The 13,266-nt window shown below is 42.5% G+C and overlaps 1 protein-coding gene across 1 annotated transcript in view; it reads left to right on the top strand.

Annotated features, from left to right (window-relative positions):
- RNF213 (ring finger protein 213) overlaps positions 1 to 13,266 on the top strand; it is a 52,764-nt gene that overhangs the window by 34,136 nt on the left and 5,362 nt on the right. Inside the window, 23 exon segments of the mRNA XM_040530550.1 lie at positions 420 to 574; positions 926 to 1,098; positions 1,100 to 1,136; positions 1,528 to 1,709; positions 2,535 to 2,655; positions 2,770 to 2,870; positions 3,133 to 3,312; positions 3,929 to 4,089; positions 4,188 to 4,290; positions 5,002 to 5,116; positions 5,977 to 6,187; positions 6,641 to 6,831; positions 7,155 to 7,236; positions 7,239 to 7,282; positions 8,111 to 8,221; positions 8,451 to 8,696; positions 8,982 to 9,063; positions 9,667 to 9,701; positions 10,023 to 10,117; positions 10,873 to 11,035; positions 11,358 to 11,538; positions 12,037 to 12,131; positions 12,864 to 13,115. Of these exon segments, the coding sequence (XP_040386484.1) occupies positions 420 to 574; positions 926 to 1,098; positions 1,100 to 1,136; positions 1,528 to 1,709; positions 2,535 to 2,655; positions 2,770 to 2,870; positions 3,133 to 3,312; positions 3,929 to 4,089; positions 4,188 to 4,290; positions 5,002 to 5,116; positions 5,977 to 6,187; positions 6,641 to 6,831; positions 7,155 to 7,236; positions 7,239 to 7,282; positions 8,111 to 8,221; positions 8,451 to 8,696; positions 8,982 to 9,063; positions 9,667 to 9,701; positions 10,023 to 10,117; positions 10,873 to 11,035; positions 11,358 to 11,538; positions 12,037 to 12,131; positions 12,864 to 13,115 (3,116 nt within the window).

Genomic DNA, 13,266 nt, shown 5'->3' with positions numbered 1-13,266 from the left:
CACAATGCAAACAGCTCCATCCGTCTGCCTTGTAAACTGGCATATCACTAGCACATACTTTTCCATGACCCTGGAATCACCTTCAGTCCCTCCGTACTCATATAAGCCAGCAGAGCTTTGTGCAACTAGCTTTTCTTTGTGCTTCTCAGTATTAGTATTTCTTGCATATTCTGTGCCCTTGTCATCAACTTTTGGTATTTCCACAGCATTTTGAAGACAAGATTGAGATCCAATAAATATAGCGATGATGCCTGGGCTGAGAAGGCCTGGCCTCAAATCCCTTGTTAGCCTTCTGAATGAGGGGAATGCTGTATGCACTGCACCAGTGATTGATCAGGTGTCAGTTTCCTTAGAATAGAAGCATATCAAACCCAGCTTCCTCCTAATATTCAGCTTTTCTCTGCATTCTTGTTTTCCAGACCAAGCTGAGAAGTTTGTGGATATCTTCCAGAAAACTGCACTGGGAAAATTTATCTCTTCTCTGACTGAGGAAGAAAGGCAGATGCTCTTCCAGTGCTATATCACAGACTTCATTGTCTTGACCATTAATGTGTCCTCCCCAGAGGAACTGCAGGTCAGTGTCTGGAACAAGAACTGGAACCTCTGTATGGAGGGATGGGTGTGATAGCTGTGTACATTCCCGTTTGTGTCAATCTCCTTCTTGGACAAAATCCTCCTCTCAGACTAACAGCAAGCTAGCCACAAAGCAGATGTTGACACTGAGTAGCTGCTGAAATTGCTGAGGCCTTACTCAGAAAAGCGCTTCCATAGGAGCAGCTATAGAAATGGCCACATCATTTGAGGCTGTCTGTGTAAAGTACTGATTTTATTTTTTTCCAGATAATTTTGTCAGGGTTTCTAATCCAAAATTAATTAAAAAGTATATATATCTTAATTTTGATTAATTTTTTTCCTAACCTTTCAGTGTCTGCAAATTGCCTTCTCATCCTGTATAAAGGAATGGAAAGCAACATCTCCCAGAAGAGAGGATACAGTGCCATGCTTGCCTTGGGTCCACCTTGGATACAATCAGTTCAAGAGCCGTTTGCAGAACTTCTCTAGGATCCTGGCTGTACACCCCAGTGTGGTTGTCCCCTTATGAACCTGAAGGATACGAAATGCAACATTCAGAGATGGTAGAGTCATTACCACACATTTTGTGATCCTCAACCCTAACAAAGAGCTGTCTTCACTGAATTAGCTTGTGTTCAGTCTCCATTTGATTCCAGCTAAAGTGGGAAGCACAAGCTCAGTCAGAATTCTCAGTATTAAGCATAGCCTGCGATATTATCGTTCTTATTAGTAGGGCTTAAAACAGTTTGCTATGTTTTCACATCAGCTTAATAGGGTGTGCTAATGATCTGAGCCATGAGCATATGAAAATTCCAGAGATTAAGATGATCAGATAGAACATTACTCAGTACAACACCTGCCATAGCAAACCAGATTGAGAGCCCAATACAGAGTTCATAAATAATTCTGACATGCTACTGCTGCATTATACTTACATCCTGTGTGTGCAACTAGGTTTTAGATGTGTTAGCTGCAATCGTGTGCGCTGAAGAGCTGGAGAATCAAGTGCAGACAGCAATTCCAGCTATCTGGGTGCAGAAAGTGAAAAATCTTCAAATGCCAATTGAATTTCTTTGTAAAGAAAAGGATTTACAGAGGAGTGGGAGTCAGTGCCATCAGCTGCTAAAAGAACTCAAGTAAGTATTGTAGATCTGCTCACAATCTTGATCTTTGCCTTGCTGTTAATAAGGATATCAGTACAGGCTGAAAGCTGCTCTGATGCTGCTTTTCTCAGATGAAGACTTTGCAAACCTTTCCAGGTTCCAGCTTGGCTCAGTTACTTATTAAGCACCAAGAGCCAGATCTTTATTTCTGCCCTTACATAGATGCTCCCCCTAAATCTAGCAGTGTTATCCCATACATTCCAGCTAAGTTTAGTGCTTATTTAAAACACTCGTTAAGTTGCCATTAATCAGCAATATCTTCCCACTTCATCCCATGTGCATAAAGTCTGAGAGAGATGGGGAACTTTGCATCTAAGACAGGAGTCTTGTCTCTTGCAAGACAGGCCAAGGCAACTACACCAATTTCTCACAGACCTTGTTTAGTTTAACCTAAGTGAAGAAAATTTAGTTAACTCACAAAAAAAATAATAAATACTTTGTTTTAATAGAAGTTTGAAGTGTAGAAGAGTGAGGTCATTGTGGTGGCCTTTGCTCTGCAGCAAAAGGACAGCTGCAGAAGGTCTCCGCTCTGCTACAGGATAGAATCATATGCCATAAGCTCACTGTGTTAGGTACTGTTACATGTTTTGTCCTTGACAAAAAAGCCAGGCTGTGGTTCAGAGGCCGATAACCATAGGACATACATAAAAAGTTGCATGAGAAGTGTGGTGGTGAGCATGAAAAGCAGTGAGATCATTAGACTGACCTGATTGCGCTTTCATTTGTACTCGTTGCACAGTCAGTGTCAGCTCTCATCTCATAATTGTACTTTTTGAAATCACACTCTCCTTCCCACAGAATCTGCTGGAACCGGGTTTTCTCCATGTCTCTGTTTGTAGAACACGTGTTATTTGGTATCAACACTTTGATGCCAGAGTTTGAGAGTTTAGTGAAAAAATACACTTTGCTTCTTGCCAAGGTAAGCCAAGATGTGATTTTTTTTATCCCTTCCTTGTGTGCTTCTGCTGATCATGTGTATTCTTGTCTATGGTAGTAGAGCTGAGTCATTTAGCTTTGCCCTTTCCTTCTGCAGTGTTTTCAACAGGATTCAGACATGAAGACTCATCCTACTTTTGTTGCAGTGATGAAAGTACTGTGTGAATGTAAGGAGGAAGTCAGCCACAGGCTCTACAGGTAGTGACATTGAGACAAGTGACAGGGTCGAGTAGGAATATTGTCTGTATTGCCTCTATTTCTGGACATAAAGTGTTGCATTCAACACAATGAAAGCCAGATGAAGAACAATGTTCTATTTTATTCCACACCCTGAAACTGAGTGGTTAGTCAACAGGTCTTACATTATATCCTGACTCTAGTTGCAGATGAATATCTTATTAAAGATTTTTGGTAGGACAGCATTGAAGCAATCATGGTCACTGTTGTTCCTGAATTACAGATATGGTTTGAAGCCGTGTTCGATCTGCCTAGGAGAGCCAAAGGATCCAGTTTGCCTGCATTGCTGCCATGCATTTTGTCAGAAGTGCATCAGTATGTGGCTAATACCAGCACAGATGCATTGTCCAGTCTGCAGAGTTGCTGTTGAGGATGTTAGTTTAACTGTTTCCGAGGAACTCAGGTACTTTTTCCTGTCCAAGGTGGAAGCATTGCAGTGGGCCTGGCTGTGTAAGGAAATTCTGATTCGCATGTCTGAAGTTGTCAGCTCATGCACGTGTGGTATTTTTTTTATTTTTGCCTGTCTGCTTTGCTTCATAGAGTCATTAAGGTTGGAAAAGACCTCCAAGATCATCTGTCCAACCATCCCCCTACCACCAATATCACCCAATAAACCATGTCCCTAAGCACCACGTCCAACCTTTCCTCAAACACCCCCAGGGACCGTGACTCCACCACCTCCCTGGGCAACCCGTCCCAATGCCTGACTGCTCTTTCTGAGAAAGAAATTTCTCCTAATTTCCAACCTGAACCTCCCCTGTTGCCATTGAGGCCATTCCCTCTAGCCCTGTCACTAGTTACCTGTGAGAAGAGGCTGACCCCGAACTCCCTGCAGCTCCCTTTCAGGTAGTTGCAGAGAGCAATAAGGTCTCCCCTGAGCCTCTTCTCCAGACTAAGCAGCCCCAGTTCCCTCAGCCGCTCCTCATAAGACTTTAGTTCCAGACTTGTGCTTCATCCATTATTTAACTGGTTCTGTTTGAACATTGTCCTAATGCTTTTACTCTTCACCTAGCACCTAGCACCATAGCAAGAAATGCCCTGTTCCGGCAGAGGTGCAATAGTTTCTTCATAGATATGGTTACTACCATGTGTTTCAAGGACAATGAGCCCCCTGAGACAGAGGTGATCCAAGAGCTCCTTAATCTGCTGTTTGTTCACAGGGACCTACTGAAAGGTTCAGGTGAGCTCCCTTCATCTGATACTCGGCCTCATGGAGTTGATTCTCTTGCCAGTTTCTTTCCCACCTTTTCCAATCCCATCTTTTCCATATCTCCACAGTTCACCCTACTACCTACACAAAATTTCTGTCCCCGTTTGATGATGAAATAGATGAAACTCCCATCATTCGCTCAGTAATGTTGAAGCTCCTCTTGAAGTACAGGTGAGCACAGTCAGTTAATGGATGTTGTACTGGGGAGTGTTTCAGCTTTTTTCATGACATCATGAAAACCAACCTGTTTGTTCTCACTTCCACGCTATTCACTGAATTTAGATCATTAAAGGTGAAATTTAACTTGTGCTTTTGTATTAGTCAAGCAACTTGGCTGACTTGCATGTGGCTTGTGTGAACTATCTGACCAGTCTGTGCCACTGAGCTGTTCTCAGCCTAAACCTGTGCTGAACATGGATGGCTTGGGAGGCCTTAATGATAGCTGACTAACTGATATATTCTAGATCAGCAAGGTAATACTCCCGATCCCTGATCCACAGCCATTTAATCAAGAGTGATCTGGATGTTTACGCAGACCTCTTCATTCACAAAAGTTCCTTCAGTCTCTCTTTGCAGACAGTACACGTAAAGAGCCATGCCTCTAGTGTGATAGTCTTCTAAATCAAATTCGTAGAACAGAGCAGATGATTTATGCTCTAGAAATGCTTATTTGTCATTTTTTGATAAAAGCCTAGTTCAGAGTATGAAGCTAGGTGATAGCTGGTAAAAAACAGCATAATTGCTTTTCCGTCATCCAAACAGATCCAAAGTAATCCTTACCTGTCACATGGACTTAACTGGTAGTTTGATCATGATTTAGAATACAAGTAGTAGCCACCAGCATTGCAGTTGTGATAAGGGAGTGTTTTTTCTCTCCTATAGCTTCAGTGAAGTGAAAAATGATGTGCAAGATTACCTGTCCCGGGTAGAGCACAGCCGGATCCTGGAGAAAAATGATAAAAAAGAACTCTGCTTGCTTTTTGTCAACTGCTTGGAGGTAAGATTGCTGGATAAGTAAGACCTGGGCAACAAAACTATTACAGGAAAAAAAAAAAGTTAAGAAGTTCTGCAATTTTACGCAAGTTTCTTGTGCACATAACTAGCTGCCCACTTAGCCCCCAAAAGAATTATATCAAATCACCTGTTCAGAGCCTGCTGTCCAGTAACAAGCCTTGCTTTCTCAAGGTAAGGCTTGTGTTTGCTACATTACATAAATTCTTCTTTCCTTTGGACACATCACACAAGTGTTGAAGAATTAAGTGAGTCCTGATAAGACTCAACTTCCAGCACAGGAGTGCAGCAAGCAGGCGAATTTCTAGCTGTAGTAGTGGAAAATGGATGCTTTCACGTTTGCAAAGCTTTGGATTACTATGCTGTTTGAGTTGTCTACCTTTCCTCTCCTTGCCTAACTTTTAATGCTTCAGACAGCTTCAAACAAACTTGACAGCAGGGTAGAGGTTTCATTTCTTATAGTTTTTGTTAAATTGCTGACTTCAAAGGTAAAATCCACGTGTGTATTCTCCCTAAGGGAAAGGGAGAGTTTTGCATCTTGGAACGTGTGTTTCAGCATGTGTGGCCTGTCAGCATGCTTATAACGCTTGCTCATCTACGCAATTAGGAAATATGGAGAGAGATGGGCATATTGCTGAAGGTGTTTGCTGATGCAGCAGAAGTTTAAGATAAGCACCAGAGAGATCACAGGAAGGAGCTGATAGCAGTGGAGTGGAGAGAGTTGTGAAAAACATGGAAGTTCAGTGTGCTTATTGCAGTGAGGACGCACTGGGGGTATAAAGTACCAATGCAAAGAATATCTGACTTTAGTTCTGCTGCTCATGCAATGTTCCGGCCCATCTTTAGGATTCTATGTGTGAAAAGTCTGAAGGCAGTCTTGGATATGAGCATATCAGCTATCTGCCTGAAGACAGAGGCTTTCCAGATAACTATCTCCCAAAAAGCAATCAAGAAGCTCCTCAGGAATTGTCTGTTGAATATCTGCAGGCAGTAGCCAAGGTTCGCTTGTACCTGAGTAAGGCTGCAGAGCTGCTCTTTGACTTGCATGAGCTCCCAGGTAAGTGATAATTGTGCTGTCAAATGGAAATGTTGTAGACGGAGTAAAGTCACTGTGGGAAGAACATACTAAATTACGCTTTATTCACTGAAGTTTAAGTGATGCTTCAGAAATATGATTGCTTTAAAGCTTCTTGTTTTATAAATGGGAGATCTAGGCAGCTGAAAAGGAGGAAGAGATGCTTTTTTAAAAAACAAACAAAAATTAAAGTACTGAGCTGAACCACTGACTCAATAAAGAAGATCAGCTCGAGAATAGTCTGAGATGCTAACACGGTCCATGAAGCATCAAAGCGTGGTGCTGAGGGAACATTCTAGATAAACAGCTGACGAAGAGAGAGCTTTCAGGTTCTCCTGCATGGCTGGCAAGTACAAGTGAAAGGAGCTTGGTGCTACAGCTGGTGTTGGCAGCAAAAGTTTTCCAAGGTAGGTGTTTTTGCTTTCTCTTCTTCAGTGCAAGACCAGGCAGAGGAGAAGCAGCGTTACTTGGCAAATGTGAAGGTGTTCTGTAGCCTCACCAAGAACAACTGGCATCGTGTTTACCTGGTTCGGAAAATTGCTAACCAGTATGGGATGGAATTTGCTCAGAAGCTTGTCACAGAGGCACAGTTTAACTGGGTGTTCCCAGCAGAAATTCTGCAACAGGTAAGGAAGAGATGTCTCCTTGGGGATGGTTCTCTCCTCTTAGTCTTCAGTTGGTGCTGCTTTGGGGTGCTTCTAGTGCTGTGTGGCTTTGGGGGACTTACCGCAGTGGGAGTGGTTGTGAAGCTGACTTATCCTTGCTGTCTACTGAGTGGAATCCGTTATGGCAATGAGAAGCCATTTAGGTTGATGTGCCTGCCTGCTGCCTCTCTTCAAGGCTGAAATGACAAAGTTCTTGGAGAAATGGTTCTCGCAAAGAGCGGATTGCACCTTTTCCAGTGCTGGTTAATGTCCACAAGGCTCACTGTGGGCTTTTCCCTTTGTAGGTACAGAGGAGCCAGTCTAATCACATTGATCGTTACCTGGCATGTGGCAAGAATTACAGAGTCCTGCGTGATGCTGTGGGAAAGCCATGATTGAGTGCAAGACTGAGGATCTTCTAGAGGCAGAGAAGGTAGGGCATGCTCTCCTCAACAAAATCCTGTCATGGGTTCTGGGTGGCTAGTGTTTAAGCTTTATACACTTGTGTTGCCAGCGTCTCTTTCCAATGGAGATACCTGGGTTGCCTTTGATTTTTGAAAGCTGCAGTGGCTTATCCTGTGTGAGACACAGATGTCTGTGCTTTTGTCGCATGTGTTCTAGTGTATGTAATGTTGAGGCTATATCTGTTGGTTGCCTCATCCTTGCTTCTCTCACTTCTAATAAATCATAGCAGTTTGTTTTACAAGCAAGTATTACAGGCACCTTGTGACCAACTGACAGGAGAGTAGGCAGGTAACTGGCGAAGCTTTATGCCTCCTCCCTGCCTGCCCATATCTGCCTAGCCTTGTCTCTTACTGTACAAAATCAACCAGGTGATTTCTGTGCAACTAACCTTCTTCCACTATGTATTTTGTGTATGAAAATGTTCAGGAAGAAGTTTGACAAAAAATGCCTGTTTGAATTTCTCTGTACCATGAATACATTGTGACTTTTTCCTCACCTGTGTGTTGGCTTGGTTTGAAGGCAGGCATATACAGGTGCTATAAGTAAAATAATTGAGAAATTTCTTATGTAAAACACACAATCAGCTAGAAGGCTGTCAGGTTACTCATTTACATGTGGCTTGAACAGTGATTTCTGCATTATTCCCCTTCATGTGTGGGGACAGCTTTAATGCAGACCTGCTGAAGTCTGCTCATAAGACTGAATAACAGACCAATAACAAACTGAAACCTTGTAAAAGTTCAACTGTGACAATTGTCACCTCTTCTCCACTGTATCATTGGTTCTTCTTTTTCAGGCATCTAGCAGCTCCCCAGCTGTACAGGCTGTCCATCTGCTCCTGGCTATTTTCAGAGAGGTCACTGTCCTGTATGGAGTTAATGACTCAAATCTTCATCCCAAACAGCAGGTAAGATGCTTGATTCTGGGGGCTTGTGACAAACATGCTTCCTTGATAAGGATAAGTGAGATTTAAATAATTAGTGAAAGAGCCTTTTGTTCTGATTATGCCCTGACCTGGGCAAATGGAAAGTGTTCTCAAAGCAGAGGATAGCATAGCATTGGAAGCAGCTGCTAGTTCTCCTCAGTTTGATGGACAATATCATGCTGGTTTTATTTCTTTAAATGTGTGTTTTCAGCAAATAAGTGCTATGACTGAGTTCATCCAGAACTCCAGAGTCCTGAATTCTCCAGACGTGCAGAACTTTGCAGCTTGTCTTGTGATGAATACGCTGCCATCTCTTCTGACAGTGGATCCTCAAAGCTTCAGCCACAATGGAGCGCTAATTGAGATGGCTGTTCATACTACAGCTGTCTTGCTGTGTGGGCAGAACCCCATCCTGCAGCCCCTGAGGAGTCTGGCATTTGCTCCAGATACAATGGAGGTAAAGAGATTTAACTCATTGTAGTTCAGCACACTGATAGTTCTTTCACACATTTGCTGGGTCCTCTATAACATAACCTTAATGCCAAAAGATACCAACTCATTGTTTTAATTGTGAATTACTGATGTATGATTAGTTCAGTATTGTTGGGATTAATTAGCACAGGACCAGGCTCTGGACTGGTTTAGATGTCATTGGTTGCTTATTATGATGGAGAACAAGGAGCAACTGCTACAAAAAAAGAACTGATTCATATATTCAGTTGTCATATTTTTTCTTCCTCAGCACTCTTTTCTGCCTACAATGCCAGAAGATATAATGGCTCAGGCGAGGGCCTGGGAAGGAGTGTCTGCTCTGCACTGGTACAGTAAGTGCTTCTGACTGGCTTTGAAAGAGATTGAAGGAGAATCCTTTTTTGAATGAGACGATTCCTAATGTAAGGACAGACACTCCTCAGCATGACTTATCTGTTGTATATTAAGACCTGTATTGGGTAACGCACCAAAGTGCACTGAGTTTCTGTTTAGTCTCAAGCTTGTAGCTGTTTACGGAGTTTGAGACTGTGGGAGACCTGTCCTGTTACTTCCGGCAGTTAAAGAGGTGTAAGCAGGAGAGCAGCACTTTGCCATCTTCCTGGCTAGTTTTCAGTTCTCTGCTTTTCATAGCAGGATTTAACTGAAAACTAGGAAGCTGGGGGCCGTGGGAACATTCGTGCTTACTAGCCTATATGGCACTTGGTAGCAGATTTTTTTCAGGTTTTCATTCCATGTTTCTTTCAAGGAGAGAAGCACTGAAAGCTTCTTCTGGTTGTTGTGTGAGCCTATGACTCCTTCAGGAATTTCAGTGCTTTCCATTAGACCTTGAAGCATATTTCTTGCTTCAAGGTGATGATGCCTATGAAAGGAAATAACAGGGGCTTCATAAATGGCTGTCTTCTAATACTGTCCTGTTTGTTTCTCCTTCTTCATAGCATGTCCAAATGGCCACCCCTGCACTGTAGGAGAGGTAAGAATTTGAGATTGGTGGTGTTTTTTTTAAGCAGGTGGTGTTTTCAACAATACTGTTTTATATTTTAGTTACTGTTTATGTTCTATTGCACAGCAGTTCATTTTATAAACTCTAGATTACTAACCATTTTGCCATTGCAATGTAAAATTTAGAATTGCTGTAACACAGATTGTACCAAAAAATCTAGTAAATAAGGCAGGCAGAGATCATTTGTCCAGTATATAGCAGCTTTCAAATTAACCAGCTATGGCATGGATTTGTTCAATTGTCTCTGTTACTATTCTGGAATTCAGTGTTTTCATTCTTGCTTTTTGCTAGTGTGGCAGGCCCATGGAAATTAGCCGCTGTCTTGACTGTGGTGCCCAAGTTGGAGGGGAACAACACAAATCACTGCCCGGCTTTCAAGCATTTAGGTATGCTTTGATCCATTAACCTTCTCAGTGCAAAATGATATAGTACTTGCCTGTTGTGGGTTCAGAGTAAAAGGTATTACCTCATGCTGCTACCTGAAAGGTGGCACTTGGAATTCTTCATTATGTCACACATTCCCCTCTGGGAGGGGGAGGAGGTTCGGCAATGGGGAGTGCTGGTGTAACTGAATTTGCAGAAACTGCCTTAAAAAAGAGCTTGTCAAGCTTCTGGTTTTAGGTTTTCCATGTTTCTGCACATCTAGGCAGATACCTGTTACGTGGTTCTATATTGACATATAGTAGCAGGCTGCATTTTCTTAGAGGGATCATCATGACTGAAGAACTTCTACCAAAACTCCAGGATTTATGACTTGTGCTCCCTCCTCCTTGATTCTCTGGATTCACATTTTCAGCCATTGCATAAAGAATGTTAAAGTTACTAAGTCTAAAGGCAGTGGCTTTTCATCTGTCCAGCATGAAGCTGGCGAATCTTGCCCCGCAGGGTTGGCCATTGCGTTTTTCATAGAAAATGTAATTGGAAGAGATGTCCAACAAGAAGTAGTCGACCAGCAAAAACAAGGAAGTTTGCTCATTTGTGTACAAAACTTACTGAAAGTCTTCATTCCCCTGTAGCACTTTTAATCATCACTTTTTTATAGCATTCAGAGAACTTATGATCAGAAAGACATTATTGGGTATCAAAGACTACTTCTGTGTTTTCTGTCAAAGCAAAAATCGCTATGCATACTTTCCGGCAGGAATAATGAAGACAGAACTCAAACTGGCCACATACTTGGAGATGCACAACGCAGAAGAGAAATGGTGGAAGTGTCTGACCGACCCATGTCCCCAGTTGTCTTCATTCTGATACGCTTGCTCACACATCTGGCAATGTTGCTGGGAGCCACAAAGGATCCTCAGGTATCTTCCAATAATAGTCCCAAATGGCCACATGAAATTCACCTTTATATGACACTGGTCCTTCTCGTCGTGTTGCCTAGTGACTAGGGAAGTCTTTCAAGATGCAAGACCCAAATTCACTTCTCCCCTTGCCTAGGAGTGTTTTTGGTTTCTTCATGCAGTTGCATGTGCACATGTGCATGCATACCTGTCATTATGTGTACAAGTGGTAAGAGTCCTGTAGGATGGAGCAGAGACTATCTGATAAGACTAGTTTTGCATGCCTTGTGCTTGAACTGGATGTTACTGATTACGCTCATTCTTTCCTTTTGTTGTTCTTCAGTCACTGCGAAAGATTATCAAGCCACCGGTGCGCAACTCAGTAATTTTCCTGCAGCAGCATATTCAGGAGGACTTGGCACACATGACAAAAATTTTGGGAAAGAGTGTAGATGAGACTATCAGCATCCTTCATCTTGTCCTAAGCAGCCTCCTCAAGGACCCCCATCAGCACCCAAGCCAGTGTAAGGAAAACTACTAGCCATATCACATCTGCAAGCTGTATCAGCGTTTTAAGGGCAGCAGTTACTTAGCTTCTTTGCTAACAGACCACTTTCAACAGGTGGTAGCTGAGCTGATGAGGGAGATCCAGAAATTTGAGGCTTGTTTCTCGCTGTAGGTAGTGAAGAATTTTTGGCTGCTTACTTTTCCTTCGGCCAAATATATGGGGTTTGCAAGGTTTGGTACATAATTCTGGAAAGAAATTAATGAATAAATGGCTTCATGATACATTGACAGAACTTCCAGCTCACAAGCAGAGATTACTACTCAAAGTAGTGTGTGCCGTTTTGGATGACACTCTCCAGCTAGGCGGAGATACTCATTTAGCCTCTATGACCTCTGTAGTTGCTCTTAGCTCGTCATATGAACTTGCAAGGATGTCACATCTAAAAGCTAAGAGAATCTGAGCTATCTTGTAACTGAAATATTGTGAACATAAGACTCTTAAATTTCTGTTGCAGGGCCAGTTCAATTTGATGGTATGCTTTCCACCAAGGAGAAGAGAAACAAGTGGGAAAGAATTGTTGCAGACACAGTTATTGTTCCTGAGTTGGAGGTGAGAAATTAGCTGTAAAAAAAAAAAAATCAGTAGTTGAGCAGTTCAAAAGCAACTTTGGAAATCTGACCTGCTGTGATACCTGTGCTACTTTTTTCACCGGCTATTCCTAAATGCAAGCTATGTATGGTACAACTGCAGGTCCACATTAATTTGTTGTCAGCTAGTCACTTCCATCTCTAGATGCCCTGCTGTAGATGACCCTGCTTTCAAGCAGGGGGTTTGGACTGGGTGATCTCTGGAGTCCCACCCAGCATCAGTTATTCTGTGACTTTTATATGAAACATGGAAGCTGTGTGTGAGAGAGGGTCAGCCAACTTTGTTATACCCTTGGAAATGAGAATCAGATTTGAGTTATGTTATGAGGATTTTGTGCAGATGTAAACGTAGAAATATCTTTGTTCAGTTGAAAGTACTTGCCCAAGTGAGCATAAGGGTGCCCCAAATTAATCGTTTGCCTTTTTTCCTCATGTATTATTTAAATTTTCCTCATGTATTATTTAAAGAATGGAAGACCTGAGGGCTGGATGAGCTGGTGAACAAAGAAATTTTAGAGCATAAACAGCTGTTTTGCAGTGTGTGGTTTTTACATGCATTCCCTATAAGTTCATCTTCTGTTTTGACATACTTTTGTGTGGATTGGTCATCAAGCTGTTAGGGAAATATGCTCACATGGAGGTTCAACACTGCATGAAGCTGCCAATGCTGATAGAATACCATTATTTTTTGCAGGGTTTGGATAAAAAACTTCTGAAGTTAAATAAAGAAATCCAAGAGGACGAGAGAATCTCTTCCAACCCAATAGTGAAAATGGTGTATGGCGACCCAGTCACTTTCCTGTCCCAACTGCCCAAGGACAGTCACATCCATCATTCCAAGATGTGGAGCTGCCGAAAGAGGATTTCAGTGGAGAACCTGGGCCATGTAGTCCAGCAAAATAATGCCAAGGACACTGTCCCTCTCCTGTGGAAGTTTCTGCAGAAGGTGAGTGTAATACAGGGATGAGACCCCACAATGTTCAGATAATACTCCACGGAAGAATAGAATCATAGAATGGCTTGGGTTGGAAGGGGCCTTAAAGACCACCTAGTTCCAACCCCCCCCGCCATGGGCAGGGATGCCACCCACTAGATCT

Source organism: Cygnus olor, chromosome 18 (genome assembly GCF_009769625.2).
Source record: "Cygnus olor isolate bCygOlo1 chromosome 18, bCygOlo1.pri.v2, whole genome shotgun sequence".
Lineage (NCBI taxonomy): Eukaryota > Metazoa > Chordata > Aves > Anseriformes > Anatidae > Cygnus > Cygnus olor.
Note: the sequence above shows the minus strand (reverse complement) of the source record. Positions and strands in the feature narration are given on the sequence as shown.